This window comes from Patagioenas fasciata, chromosome 8, assembly GCF_037038585.1.
Source record: "Patagioenas fasciata isolate bPatFas1 chromosome 8, bPatFas1.hap1, whole genome shotgun sequence".
In the NCBI taxonomy this organism is placed as follows: domain Eukaryota; kingdom Metazoa; phylum Chordata; class Aves; order Columbiformes; family Columbidae; genus Patagioenas; species Patagioenas fasciata.
In genome coordinates, this window is record NC_092527.1 from 27,118,900 (window position 1) to 27,134,037 (window position 15,138).

At 39.4% G+C, this 15,138-nt stretch overlaps 1 protein-coding gene across 4 annotated transcripts in view; it reads right to left on the reverse strand.

Annotated features, from left to right (window-relative positions):
- KNDC1 (kinase non-catalytic C-lobe domain containing 1) overlaps positions 1-14,723 on the reverse strand; it is a 63,841-nt gene extending 49,118 nt beyond the window's left edge. For all 4 annotated transcript variants that reach the window (XR_010651788.2, XM_065843767.2, XM_071812030.1 and 1 more), the window contains exons 1-3: positions 14,534-14,723; positions 11,376-11,574; positions 8,068-8,126 (exon numbers count right to left, since the gene is read on the reverse strand). Coding sequence is in view for 3 of the 4 variants with exons in the window: in XM_065843767.2 (XP_065699839.1) it covers positions 8,068-8,126; positions 11,376-11,574; positions 14,534-14,635 (360 nt within the window). In the remaining variant the exon portion in view is untranslated. The remainder of the gene's footprint in view (positions 1-8,067; positions 8,127-11,375; positions 11,575-14,533) is intronic.
- Between the last annotated feature and the right edge of the window lie 415 nt (positions 14,724-15,138).

The following is a 15,138-nucleotide window of genomic DNA, read 5'->3' on the forward strand; positions in this document are numbered from 1 at the left end:
CAGTAATATACTTCAGCCACAAAATGAAAGGGAAATAGGCCTATTATTTTTAATACTTTCCTTCATTACAAATGGACTAAATGCCTTTCTGCATAACTGTAATTACTGGAAGGTGCTGTATTAACTATTAGCTTTTTATTAATTTGACACTTTGGATGTGTACATAATTAGTCAGCAGAATGTGCTAAAAGTGCTAAACCACTGTAGACTGTTCACAAAACATATGCTCTAGCTTGAATTGGCAGCAAATGCTGGAAAAAACACCATTTTCAAACAAAGCTATAATTGCAGTTTATCCCTTCTCTACAGTTGCTGCTCAGCTTTGTCTGAAAAAATTCTTCCACAAAAGACTGCTAAAAAGATGGGCACAAAAATGCATCCACAGGTCAGATTTTCTCAAATAATCTGCTCATAGCTGAAGTTTTCAGGTATTTCAATTTGCAAATTGCCTTTTAATTTACCTAACAACTGCCAGCTTTCAAGTTTGAATATGTTCTTAGGCAAACGTCAGGTGATCAGCTTACATCACAAAACATAAGCAAGGCTTCACGGATACCATAATCTAAAAAGCAATGCTACAACAACATAAGGAACAATGAACCAAGTTTAATCTAAACGCACTTGCAAACAGCATGTATCACATATATTATGGTTGAATGCCCCTACATTTTACTATGTTTTGGTTTGTCGTGACCTCTGTTTATATAATTCAGCTTGAACTGAGAAATTCTACCTAGTATATCAGCCTAATCTCATTGTTTTGTAGTTGCAGGCTTCTTGTCTGTACATGGTTCATGACAACTGTTTTATCTCCATGAAGTTGTCTAAGTTTTATCCACCTGCACCTATGTTTTGCAGCAAGAACTTCCACAACTTACTACATCACAAAGAAGTATTTCCTCTTGTTTGAGTCCATGGGTGTTCGTGTCGTTGTTGCCACCTACTTCTTCTTTTACGAGGGCTTGCAAATACTCCCTCTGTGGCTGCTGCTGCTTCACAGCCTTCTAGCATAGCTTCTCCTTCAGGGCATTCTTTTCCAGGCTAAAGAATATTACTGTTCTCAATTGTTCTTTCAAGCTTTTTTTTTGAAATGCTGTAGCTAAGGAGAATCATGTGAGTGACAACCATTTTGTCAGTCCCGAAGGCTCTGTTGATTAAATCTCGATAGACCTATGATGATCTAATTCACAGTGAAAACTGAACTAGTCTCAAGATTTTATCTGGAGATTAGGAAGTCATTCATTCTTCTACCTACTTCTAAGTCAATCTGTTCCTGAACCTTTCAGAGAGGCAGTGGTATTTATGAATGTCCTCATGCACTGGTGGAATGGCTTTATTTTCAGTTCATATAAATGCTAGAAATTAATTGTTATTGTTCCAGAGAGTCTAAAGTCTCCAGATCCAGTCTAGCAATGACCATGGATCTTTCATCTCCTGAATATCCATGTAAAACAGAAATTAATGAAAGAGAAAACTTTTGATATCAAGTAATGACAAGGAATAATTTTGCTGGAGGTCTTCATGTTGCCTTTAAGAATTCACGCTTACATTTCAAAAGCATTTCCAAACATTCTAAAGCGTGAATTATTGAAATAAGCAGAGATTGCTATAGAAAATCAAGTTCTGCCAGGAAGACCAGTGTGATGATGGGTCCAAAGACATGAGTTTGAATGGGTTACACCAAAAACTGGCAGGTAATTCTACCAGGACTAAGGAAGACAACTTAATCCATAGTTGAGAAAGTGTCAGTACTAATCAGAGGACTTCATGTGGAAGATTCTGGAGACAAAAAAAAAAAAAACGATTGAAAACATTTGTTTATCTTTAACATTAAGGAGCCTGGAGTTTTATGACACTGCACAATGATAACAGGAGAAACCAATCTGTCCTCTTTTCCACAGGTTTTTGCTCATGATGGGAACTATCTGCAAATCTACCCAACACATGTCATCAGGCTTCTAGAAGAGCAAACTTCAAGCACCACAAGCATCAACTGCTAAGACAGAACACCAAGTAGTCTTTTCACTCCCACTCTTTCTCTCATAAAACAAAAATCCTTAAATAAGTTGATCTGAAAAATGCTTTTGTACATCAGAGGATAATCTCCCTCAATCTTAAGGAAAAAATACATAGCTTAGCTTTGATAATGCCTTCTTACAAGAACCTAAGAGCTGAGTATAAACCTAAAATCCTACATATTTTCATTAAGCAGGTTACTTATACAGTTATATATTTCTATTCTGAGGACATTTTTCTGCCTAAGAGACAGACTATTCCTGATAAAAACCAGAAGTCATTCTGTCAAAAGTTGTGTTTCAGGCTTAGAGCACCAGCAATGTGCTCAAAAAGCTGGCTAGAAAAGACTAATATGACAACTTCACAAGGCCAACTTCAGAACTGAGCAACAAGCTGTAGTTTTTTTAAATAATCAAATAATAAACTCTAAGGTATTTTATACACTAAAAAAGAAAAAAAAAAAAAAAAGACTGGCTTCATATTCTTCCTGTGGGTAGCTCTTTGTATAAAGCAACTAAAGGTTGATACTTGCTCAGTACTATGTTCCTGAATGGAACCTCAATTGGGTTGATGATGTAAAAGCGAGAGCAGGAGGATTCCATTTCCTCTTCTATAGCACAGCAGAGGCACAGGTAATCAAATAAAAGTAATTTATTTTTGTCACAGAAGGAAGAGACAGCTTTAAATAACACTCAGAAGATAGACTGGTTTTGACTACAGGAGAAGATAAGTTACCATTTACTGATGACAAGCCTTGCTGCTTTTATATAGAATTAGTCTCAAGAGGAGGCAACTCAAATTACGGGAAACAGAACTCAAGAAAAAGGGCACTAGGTGTTTCAAAAGATTTATTTCTCCTATCAGATAAAAACAAAACAAAAAACTCCCTCTAGGAGAACATATAAAAAGTTTTTTTTCTCCTGCACCAAGTACCAAAGAAAGAATAGAACAGTAGCGAGAATCTCACAGCATTCAAAGCTACTGCTTTAAAAGAGCAGGGAAGTGGCAAAGGAAAGACTTCCTTTATACCTTCTGCTGTTTTGATTTGGGAGAAAGATGAAGGCTTTGATATTTATAGAAGGACCAACAGGTGAGACCTGAGCACTAGCTCAGTAATGATCAACCATCGAGAAATACTGAAGTACCAAATTGTCAGCTCAGTAATGATCAATTATTGAGAAATACGGAAGTACCAAATTGTCAGCACAGTTTGGTAGGACCACCACATATATAACCCAAACCTTTTGTCTTTATGTATTCCCTAGAACAGCAGGTTTCATTTGGCATTTCAACCTGTGCGTTTATATGCATATAAAATATTTGTATGTATATGGTATATATCAATCCAACTGCCTGGTCACATTTCACAGGAATATGACATATGAATCTTAACTCTTTAGCTTTCAACAATAATGTAATAGCTTTTAGCTTGTCTTTCTATGTGCACTAGTTATACCACTTTGTGTGTAATAGTTTATTTTAAAGTTGTTGAAACAATTTGACTGTCTTCCTTTTTTTTTTTTTAAAAATAATAGAAAACTGTAACCCACTGAGAACTGCAGGATGACAGCTGTCACATTCTAGCAGAGCCAGGCAGTGTTCAGCCTTTTCTGGTGCTGATTTTTCTCCCAGGTGAGAGATCAGCAAACCCCACTCCTGCCGTGATAGCAAAAACCAAGAACAAGTTCTAGATAAGAAAACAGACAGAAGTGTGAACTTTCTTCTCATTCTCTATCCAGTATTTCCCCTTCAAGGCTCTATTCAACTCTGTATCACTGTTCCAGTTCTTTTATTTTCAAAAGGTTTTAACCATGTTGCATACCAAGGTTTCTGAACTACTGCATTTTATCACCTCTGAATAAAAGAAGAAGTCATTAAACAGAAGCATTATCCAGTCTGCTACAGATACATTAAAAAAAAAAAAAAAAGGTAGATAAGACTGAAAACTCACTGATTTCTGTTACAGAGGTTCACTAGAATAGGCAACATTGAATAGCCACATTATTAAAAAATTATAAATGCAAGTTCACACATGGCAGACATGGGTCCTTCATCTCACTGAAAGCTCATATCTTAGAAATGTGGGGTTCTACATCAATGAACCTCTGTGTCAGACTCAATGGCAGTTTTGTGATGCAGACAAATAGCTATTTGAAACTGGCTTGAGAGAGCTGATGTTTTTAACCCGAGGCAAATTTGTATTGTAGTGACAGAAATAAGGCTATTAATGAACTCGCCAATATTTAGCTATTCCTGTTGTGCCTTTCATTGGTCAAATTTCACAAGTCTAGCACTGTACTGCCCAGGGCAAGAAAATTAAATAAGAACCTTTTTCACTAGGAAAAGTTTAAAGCTCTTCATATTTAGAGGAGGGAATCAGGACTCAGTATTAGTTTATACTGAAGATGAATTTTTATATAAGCCTGCTATATAGTCAAGCAGGCAAATTTTAAAAGAAGCCTCAAATCTCTGTTTTTGCAACTCAGTCTCTTAATGTTTTTCTAAAACAGAAAAATTAACATTCTATACTGCTCTCTACAGTAGCATGCTAGTAAAACATTACAAAATCAGAGGCTAGCCTTTATACTCAAGATGTTTCTAACTGACTTCTAGCTCATGATTCTGTGATTCATGATTCAACAAGAACAAAAAAAGTGGTTAGTATTTGCCATAGCAAATACAGACACACCTTGTAGCTTCGAGAAGCAGAAAGTGAGATCTTTCTGTCAATGCAGGCAAGTAACAGCTTTAGTCATCAGAAAGTTTTACTGAGCACAGCCGCATCACATACCTGCATACGCATTATGAATCAAAGCAAAAATGATAAGAAGTGTTCTGTATAGAAATCACCTTTACAGTGTAGATCCTAACTCTAAAGTTTCTTTCCTGTTCCCTCTCCTGGCAGCACCAACCCTTAACAGTGCAGTTATTACGGCACAATGGTAACAGAAGTCTGTAAGGAGACAGCAAAGTTAGGGGGGAAAAATTTAACAGACACCCAGGAGATTCTGTTTTACTCCAGTGCTATCTTAGAGACCAATGGTAACTGCTTGGCTGCTTTTTTTGCCCTCGTTCTGTGACAATGCTTACACCAGGAAGAGAAGGACAGAAGTACCCGATTAAATGCTGCTGCAACTGATTAGCAACACAGTCATTTCAAGATCTCGAGACCCTCAAAATCTGCGATCCTTCCTCCAGCCCCACAGCTGGAGCTGTGGCAGCACTAAAGAAGTCACCAGTTGGAAGGCTCAGCCACACTTCACTGTTGGCACCAAATAACCCTTTCACAGCTACTTCCTTCTTAACATCTTTCTCTCTGAAAGGTCTGTTCTACACCTGACACTGAAGCTGACAGCTCCCTGAAGGGCTAGTTTTTAACCTTCCCACTCAGAAAAATAACTGAAGTTGGAGTTATTATTCCCACTTTACAAATGGAGACCAGGTCAGAAAACAAGGCGTAACTCTAAAACAAACCACATGAAATCAATTAGTTTTCAGTCCTGCGCATCATCATTTGGACAAAGCTTTAGATCTCTTGCTATTTGAAATTCCAGCTAGAAACTGAAATTTTTAATAGTGTTGTTTCAGACACCAGGACAGTAATGCATTTCAATTTGTTTCCTGCGTCTATTACCGTTGTGTGCTTGTGAGCGCCAGCTAAGTTTAGCAACTAATTAGACCTAGTCACAATTCCATTAGAGGTCTGGATCAGTAACTCACCAAGCAGGAAACAAAACATCTATTATTGAAACAACTGTAGCTTTATTTGATGGATTTTTTTTTTTTTAAAGAGTTTGAAGAGGAAGAAGTCATCCAGCAGCCATACAAACCTCATTGTGTGCTTGCATTTTAGAAGCCACAAAACAGGTCATGCTCCAATCAAGTGAAACCTTTGGCTGACATAAGTATTTTTAATCAGCTGAGCTTTGACAGTGGAGTAACAGCTATCAAAGATCATCCTGAACATAATGAGTAGCTCCAGTACTAATTTTTTGCTTTTTATTGAAAATAGACAGTTTCAATATAAACACAACTTTCCATTATTTTCAACAAAGCAGCTGCAAAGGTCCTTCAACAAAGAACACCACAGTAGGGTCAATACCAAGGAAGAAGCAAGCAGTAACACAAGATTTCACACCCCTGTAAAAAAGGCAACTTACTGGTATAGTGGAAAGAATATTTAATACTAGGAAAGTACAAGGGCCTAGAGTTTCCTCAGAGTGATGTCTATACAGTGCTATTCTGCTATTGTGTACTAGGAGGTCACAACTAGTGTGAGGGGATAGATGAAAGTATCAATGCCTTTGAAAAAGAGAAGATCTTGAAGTATTAGCACAGAGAAGAAAAATAGCTAGCTTGGAAAAATTACAATGTTATAACACCCTTGTAACAACTAGATAAGGATTAATTTACTGTAGGTCTTCGAAACTGCAAAAGCAAGCAGAGGTCAGTGTGGAATCCCTGGCAGAATTTGATCTGGTACAAAAGTACTTAAAATTGAACCAAACTCTAGAAGTGGTAGGAGGTAAAGCTTTGAAAGTTCCATGAATACTCCAAATACTGCAGCTGTTAGACAAAATGCACACAAATCCCAAGGAAAAACAATACACCTCTCACTTAGTATTCTCACAGTGTTCCCAAATCCCCATTTCACCTTGTTCCATCCCATTGGTCTTTGACCCTCCTTCAGTGTACCTATTTGCTGTATGCGTAAGAGTTCAGCAACTCATAGAGGAGGAGAAAGGGTTGGGGGGGGGAATGCAAGTTTGCCAGATCAGCAAATAATTCCACAAATTTTGTGTTTCTGTGTCACATCTTGAAGTCTTGTTAAGGGGTGAGGGATAGAGAACGTATTTCTGTAAAAATCTTTAGTCCAGCTTCAGCAGTACAACAAAAAGAAAGAAGAAAGAAACAAAAATTAGTCACCTTCGGGCGACTTTGAGGCTTGCTTTCCTTAACCACATCTGAATATAAAGACTACCACACTTGCCAAGTTTACATGCAATACCGGTCACCTCCTAACCACTCCCCACCTGCGCTGGCCCCCTGTCCCCAAAGACTCCCAAAACAACACCCTGGGGATGGGCAGAAGAGCAGGCACAAAATTACTAGAGCTCTGCTGGCCTATGTGACTACATTAACAAATCATAGCAACAGGGAGATATGTTGCATCTCTAGTCTTCAAAGACTGTTGTACTTCATATTCTATACTACCCTTCCTGCCATATCGTTCTCATCCTACTTAGAGGACTCCATGCTTCCAAGGTTCACTTATCATTCCCCCCTCCCTCTGCCAAGAAAACACAGAGAACTGTAAACATGACTATGAAGGCTATAGCAACAAAAAGTAAAAGGTATTTGTATTGAACTACAAAGAAACACAATTTTTTTAAAAAACCTTAAATAGAACATGTTGCTAATTAAAGCATTTGCATTATCTAAGAATACAGGCCAGAAAAAATACTGTATTTAAAAAAAGGATATTAAGCAAACAAGTACTCCTCCAGCATGCAATGAGATAGTTGACTTGGGAGGCTAATGAATTAGTATAAACAATTTAAAACTAATTTAATTTAACAGCATAGAGCATTTGTGCATTGCAAAGCAACAGATAGTCATTTGTTTCTTCATTAAATCAAAGATAAAATTGCTGATTACCCTTCCATGAATTATTTTATTGAAGAGGACAGCAAACAAATTTTATATTTAGTCATAAAAGCTCATAGCTAGTCCCCAAACAAGCAAATGTAGTCAGTGAAGGATACCAGGGAACATAATATAAACCAGCTGTGGTTTAGGGCAACATATTATTCAGCCAAAACAGATTCTCACATTTTAACAGTTAGCAAACAAATGTTTCTACAGAAAGTTAATCTAGCATTGAAAGTTTACTTTTTATTTCCACAAAACATATCTAAACAGCACAATTTATTATTCACAAATTTTAAATGCGTTAATAATATACATTGAGAATGCTGAGCATTTGGTACTGCCAGAAATACTAAAATGATTAAACCCCCCTCCGCTTCACAGATAAATTTATGAACTTGCCTCAAAAGTGTTACCGGTGATATCAAATTCTGGTGGAACAAAGGCACCCTCTGGATCATCTTTGAAAGCAAAAAGAAATGTCATGTTAAAAATTAGTAGTCTTTTTCACTTAAAAACAAAACCAATTTGATAATACAAACTTAATGACATACTCATAAATGATTTGAAAGAAACTATGTATATAGAAGTATTTGGGTTCACTCATATCTAATGTACAAAAAGCTTGTTATCCATGTTTCTTGTAGTGCAAGTAAAATGAAGTGTTATTTTCAAGCTTTCTGTAAGAAGATACCATACTTTTCCTACTAAGAAACAAAAAGAGACAAAACACCCCCAAAGAGGTACATTTACCACGCCTAACCACTTCTTGCCTTCATATATTTATGTTTGCACCAAGTTATGACCTAAGCTGGTGTGGCTCAGCTGTGGCTTGCAGGTTTAATTTGATTAATGCAACATTTCCATTCACTATTTTCCACTGCAGACCTGGGGCATAAGGGTTCAAGCAGCAAAACCAACCTGAACAGCTAATGGCCTCTTCATCTACAGGCATCTTGACCTTTCTGCTTAGTTTGTTTTAATTACGATAAAAGAGTTGAGGAAGCACATTCCCCACCTGCATGCTGCTTAGCAGAGAAATGAGCTACTGCAGCAGCAGCCACTTCTTAGTGAAGTGGTGGAAGGAAGAAAGGGACATCTTAAGAGAGCGATGCTGCTGCATCCAAGCATGCATGTAGTATCTCACTGTACTGATGTCACTTGAACCCAGTAAAGAACACCAGGGGATTTTAAAAAGTGCCTGACTAAAAACCCTGCACTTCACCTACACATACAACTCACCTAGTGTATCCTTCAGTGAAGCCAACAGATGACTGAGAGCCTTTACAAGCAAAGACTATAAATTTCCCCTCTCAACAGGGGAAAAAAAAACCAAAAAGTATGCTCACCAGAGTAGCATACTCAACATAGCTTTCACTCTAATAAAACTTCGTGGCCTGTATTTTAGAAGTGAAATGCAAAGCTCCTTTTGTGAAAATACTAAACTCAGTTATATGGTAGAGAGAACTAGAGAAGACTTTTTTGACATATTCATATATTGAAGATAGTCAGCCATGCCAGGTAGCTATATGCCACTAACTGATTTACAGTTTCTCACTATGTTCTGAGACTCTACCTTTCCACTAAAAAAAATAGGAACTAATTCTGCATCCCCCATCACCATTTTTACCTGATGTTTGGGGGACAAACACGGAGGGGAATTAATGAATAGAAGGTATTTGGTCCCTCCCCATTCCCTGCCCCCAGACTACTGCTCCTTCTTTTAATCACCCCACTATCTTTTCCCTTTCTTTTGATAGAACACTTCAAAGGCTGTACAAGCATATGATTTTTATCACTGGTAAAGCTCACTGTATCCTTTTAATTGAATGTTTACAATGGAAACCTGTCTGATTTGAGAAAACAAGAAGATATCAGAGCCCTTGGCAGAACATCCCATGGAATGTCATTTCAGTGCCACAAAACCTGCAGGAAGCAGAACTCTGCTAAAGCAGAGGTGACAGGCTGTTTGTTTTCTCCCACTGGCATGGAAATCCAGAGGTTATAGTTTTCTTCTAGATAAATGAATCCATAGGCAACAACTATAGGGAAGCAAAAAGGATAACCTCTGCAAGTACCTATCTAACAAACTGTATTTTAAACAAATAGTAACAGGATCTGATGGAAAGGGGAAGAGAAAGAATCAAAGACATAGTGGAGTGTGTGTGCGGGAAACAGAATATATACATAGCTTTTTGCATTCCTAGGAAAAAACAGAGAAACAATTTATTTAAAGAGAACTGATGAAAAGTCTCTTCCTCAGAGACTAACATGACATTAGGGAACAAGATCTTTGTCCATTTGCTTTGCACAGGAAGTTGTTATCCCACATTTTAAGCAGTTGGATATTGCAAATTCCTGGATCGACTGTTTGCCAGTTATTCAATTAGAATACAACATTTAAGAAGGAATTGATTTTTTTTTTTTTCCTTTCCCAGCTGCAAGCAAAGATCTCAGTTGAGGGGTGTTTTTCATGGAGTAGATTTATTCCATTCAACAAGTCTTTCACATACCTTTACAAATACAAAGCTATCTTTTTTCTAATTTCAAGTTATGACAAGCTCTTTAAAATAAAGGAAATTGATTCCACATTACCCTATTAACATGGAACTAAAAGTTAACTCATATTTGAGGAATTTAAGCACAAAACAAATACCACAACAATTAAGAAGATGTATTTTCATCTTTATTAATTACATTTTGTTACATGTTTATTTGAAAAACTACCTTTAATTGCAAAGAAGGCAATAAATATTCATTTGTTGCAATCTTCTCTTACACCATCTTTTCTAAATACTGCAATTTTGATGAAAAGAATAAGCACTTATTCTGACATAAGAGTTAAAAATAAATTAAAGAAAACACAAGACCTGAATAGTGTGTATATGGACTACAATGGTGGTTCTTGTTACAAGCTGAAAATTTTAAAAGCATCATAGAATAAGAGATTTTTTTTGTTTTGTAATATCCCTAACAGGCTCAAGACAAAGACTCTTGAGATGGGTCATATGAAGAGTGAACAGTAACAATAACATGGTTTTTTGTCTGTCATAAATCAGAAGTCAGTTTTTAAGTTAACTATCCCCCCCCATTCATCTGCTACAATAACTGAAGGCCTTACACGCTACTACATACTGGGTTTTAGCATATTAAAATTCATTTCTCAGTCAGTCATCACACTTGCCAAGTCTAAAAATCACGACCTCAAAAAAAATATAATAGTCCTTTATTCAGGAGAGAGCTTTCCTTTCTGACAGTGAATAGGCACTAGAATTGCCCCATTCTCTGTGGCCACAATCATCAAGATACATTGAATGTCAGATTTCTCCAGAAATAGAACACATCCATGAAATTAGAAGAACTGGAAGAGAGCAAGAACGTGCTTTACATAGGTAGAGGCTTGTGCACACAGATACACAAATACGTAAGCTACCATGTTTAAAATGGATATAAGAGTACATTCCCCTGGATAAGTCTCAAAATAAACAGGACAAATTTTCTAAGCAAACTCATAAAAGCCTTTGTTCATCAATCACAAAACTGAACATGTAGTTTCATCCAGACCTATACTCACCCATTCATAAACAAGTATTTGTTTTCTCTTTATTTTAATTACAAGTCTTAAGAATAGAATATAATGCTTTACTACAATCTCTCACTATGAGTTTCCATAGTTCTAAAACAAACGGCCTGTAAACACAAATACTTACCGCTGAGCTGTTCCATGAAGCATACATTGCCATTGGTGTTAAAAGCCAAAGTGTCAGGAGTGATGCAGAGTGTCTGGAAGATTGCAGAATGGGCAATGCTCTTGAGAGAATGGCAACACTCCAGGCAAATTGCCCAAATATCCTGCTCAGTAAGACAGCTATCCCGCAGTGACAAAATATCAGCAAGGGACACATTCTCCTGCCAAAATACAAATTCATAAATTACCCTGTATTTCATGACAGTACTTTGTGTATTATAGATTACATTTGACACAACTGGCTACAAGTAATGTTTCCAGCAAGTTCTCAGACTTTCTGGACACTGATTAACACCCCAAGATACACCAAGTGCATGACTTTGCTCTTAACACAGTCTCTGAAGAAGCACATTTAACCTGAACAAAGGTATCACAGTGTGTTAACATCAAAAGAAGACTTACTATGCAAGCTATGTAAGTTACATAAACACTACATCAAAGTTAGGGAAACAGACCATTTGGAGGTAAAAGCAGAGAGACTAAGTTAAAACATTTTGTTTAACCCATGTCTCCCTTAAGCTCTCCCAGGTGCCTTTGGATAAACTACTTAAAAATTCTCTTCACGGCAGTTTTCCCTACCATCTGTGATCTTGGAAAAAGTACTCTCTAAATTAGCCGTTCTTAAGAATGATAGTGTTATGAAGTTTAGTGGTGCAGACCATTTAATAAACACTGAAAAGCCAAACAAGCCATAGAAAAAGTGTTCTTTGACTTAAAACTAAACACTTTGGTTGGCCTATGAATGTTCAGTGGTTTCCATCATCAATGGATGGCTAAGTAAAGATAAAAAACAAAGCAAAAATACCACCAGCACAACCACACAGTAAGCTGCCTTCTTTCCAGTGCTCCAGGACATGAAGTTACTTATTTCACAGAAACCATGTATTTGTCAAATGGCCACAATACCTTGACCTTTGTTATTAAAGTTGCTATTGCAGCAAAGCAAGGCCTTTGTAGAGAATGTAACATAAAAAACACCAAGATGTGCATTTGATTAGTTTCCACCCCCAAAGCAATACAGAAAAAAGTTTTCACTGAGTGTAAAAAAAATACATCCTTTTAAGACTATAATACAGGAGTCTACAGCAAACTGAAGCTTCTGGTGAGCCATGACTTCAGTATTTTGGACCACTGAAAGCTGGTTCACTCAAATGACCAGAAAACTCGTGTATTGTGTAGCAGAGATGCCGATGCCTTTTCTCTCGTGTCATTATCAGTAAAAGATCCTTGTAAAAGCAATTACGGTTTAATAACTACAAAAAGTGAACTGGCCAGACAACCATGCTTAAATTACTCACTTTAGTTCTCAATTTTCCCTTATATTTTCTTCAGAAAACATAAACCAGTTCAGTAGCATATAAAATTAAGCAGAGGAAGAGAGAGCAGGAAGAAAAAACTAATTAATTGGCCACAGACACTTCTTAGAAGATTTGAAACAAAATATTAAGGAGTAGGAGATGGACAAAGTCCTAGACATTCAAAATACACCATCACCCTCTGTATTTCCTACTCTCCTTCAGCTCAGGCAGCTTCTTGCTTCACTTACTGTCTTTTGTAAACCACATACATCAGACACCAACCTTATTCCTTATACTTTGTACAGTGATGAGAAGCACAGGCTCCACTAAATGACTAAGCAGTTAAGAGTTATGTACATCAGCATTCACAGTTCTCTGGGACCTAAGTGTTTTTGCCAAGATAATTCCCACAAACTTCAAAACAATCTATTCCAGAATCGTGGAAAATCTGGAAAATACATTTCGTTAATTTCATCACATTTGACAAAAAACACTGGCTTGCCTGGGTAAGCTCACCGAGTACTCTTCAAAGCAGCCCTTTTTTATTCTCTAATTACCACTTGATAGGACATGTTCATTCTCTCAAAAAGAATATTGAAAACATTTGTATGTCTGGAATAACTAAATAGAAGGGACTGGTGGGAATCCACAATCAAAGTACATATTGAGCAGGTGAGAAAAATGGGCTCAGGTCTTTCCCACACTGAAGAGTTGACCTTCAGTCTTCTCCTCCTACCCTAAAGAAATACTCTAAATATTAAGCTGATGTGGAAAATGTAGGCCACTTCCACCTGCCTTCTGTATTTTGCCTGGGCCAGTCTGGGAGGGTGGGACGGCCCACACCACTCAACGTTACACATGAGGGACGAAGAGCCAAACTGCTGAGCCATTAGATGGCTTATGAAAACCGGAAAGGACTTCTCATTTTCAAACACACTTTCAAATCCTAATTCAGCTTGGGTTCTTAACAATGCAAATAATAAAGCTTGCAAGATCTAGTTTGGAGAACGAGTGGGTCACAGATAGCTCACCGAACTTTTACTTAAAAAAAAACCCCAAACAAACAACCAAAACCACCACAACAAAACAACAAATCAAAACATTTTGCCCATTCGCTGCAGGTAAGGAACACACTTCATGTGGAAACATACAAAGAAAGATGAGCAAGAGCAATAAAAAGCAAGTGCAAATCTAAATACAAATCCTGACAAATGTGAGGGCAGAACTGGGTTATAGCTATGGGTTATGTGACATAGCAATTGAACAAACAGATCAAACAGGTTTGTTTTGGTTTGGTGGTTTGTTTATTTCCTAGAGACAAAGACCCTTTTACACAGGGCAGCAAGATATGGTTGTACAAAAATCGGGTTGGCGGCTACTGGAAACTCTTTTACCCATGTAAGAAATTTCCCTTTATCGTGTTCGACAAGGACAGGTACTTCCCGACTGCAGCATCAGCACACGGCTACAACGGGAGTTACGAGTCACTCCACACTCGAGGACCATGACTTTGCTGTTGTGTGGAAAAGGTGCAGTGGGGACGGACTAAGCCCAACTTGGTAGCTGGGATCATCGGGCAGAAGAAACCAAGAGCCCGCGGCGAACACGCGGAAAGGTAACGGTGGTGCTGACACGGCCTGGACGCTCCCTGCGGGGCGGGTGAGCCCCCGGTTGTGTCCGGGGCCCGGCGCAGCCGGTGAGCTGTCCTCACTACGGGGGCAGCAGATGACGCAGGGGGGCCCGCGGGCCGCCCCTGAGGCCGCCGCACTACAGGTGAGCGCAGGGGCGGCGGCGGCTCCGTCCCCGCACCTGCCTCACTCACCTCATCCTCCAGCAGCGTCGGCAGAGGCTCGAAGTCGTAGCAGTTCACCTCCTCCTCCTCCTCGTCATAAAACACATCGTCTGCAGCGCCAACAGCCTCCATTCCGCCCGGCGAGGAAGCAGAGGCTTCACCTCCGCAGCCTCCCTACGCGCCCCGAGCACGGCCCTCAGCCCCCGCCGCGGCTCATCCCCACACCCTCCCGCGGGCTGCCCCCGACAGCGACCCCCACAGCGCTGGCCCGCACGCTAGCCCCGCTTTAACCCCTTCCCCTCTCGGCAGGGTCGGCCGCGGAGGCGCCCCCTATCTTTCCCGGCGTCCCGCCGCTGCCCGGTTAAGCGCTCGGCTAGGGCAGCGCTGTCATGGCAACGCAGCCCGCCGTCGCTTCACCCGCACGGCGCGGCCTCACTGCGGCGGCGCCCTCCCTCCTGCGGCGGCGCCCGCCCCCGCCGCCCGCCTCAGCCCGGGGCGTCCCCGGGGATAGACTGCGAACCGCGGCGTGTCCTCCGCGGCCAGCTCCCGGCAAGAAGGCGGTGGCGTGGCCGTGGCCCTTGAGGGGCGCGCCCGCCGCAGCGCCAGCGGCGGCCGCCGGGGCCGATCCCCGTCTC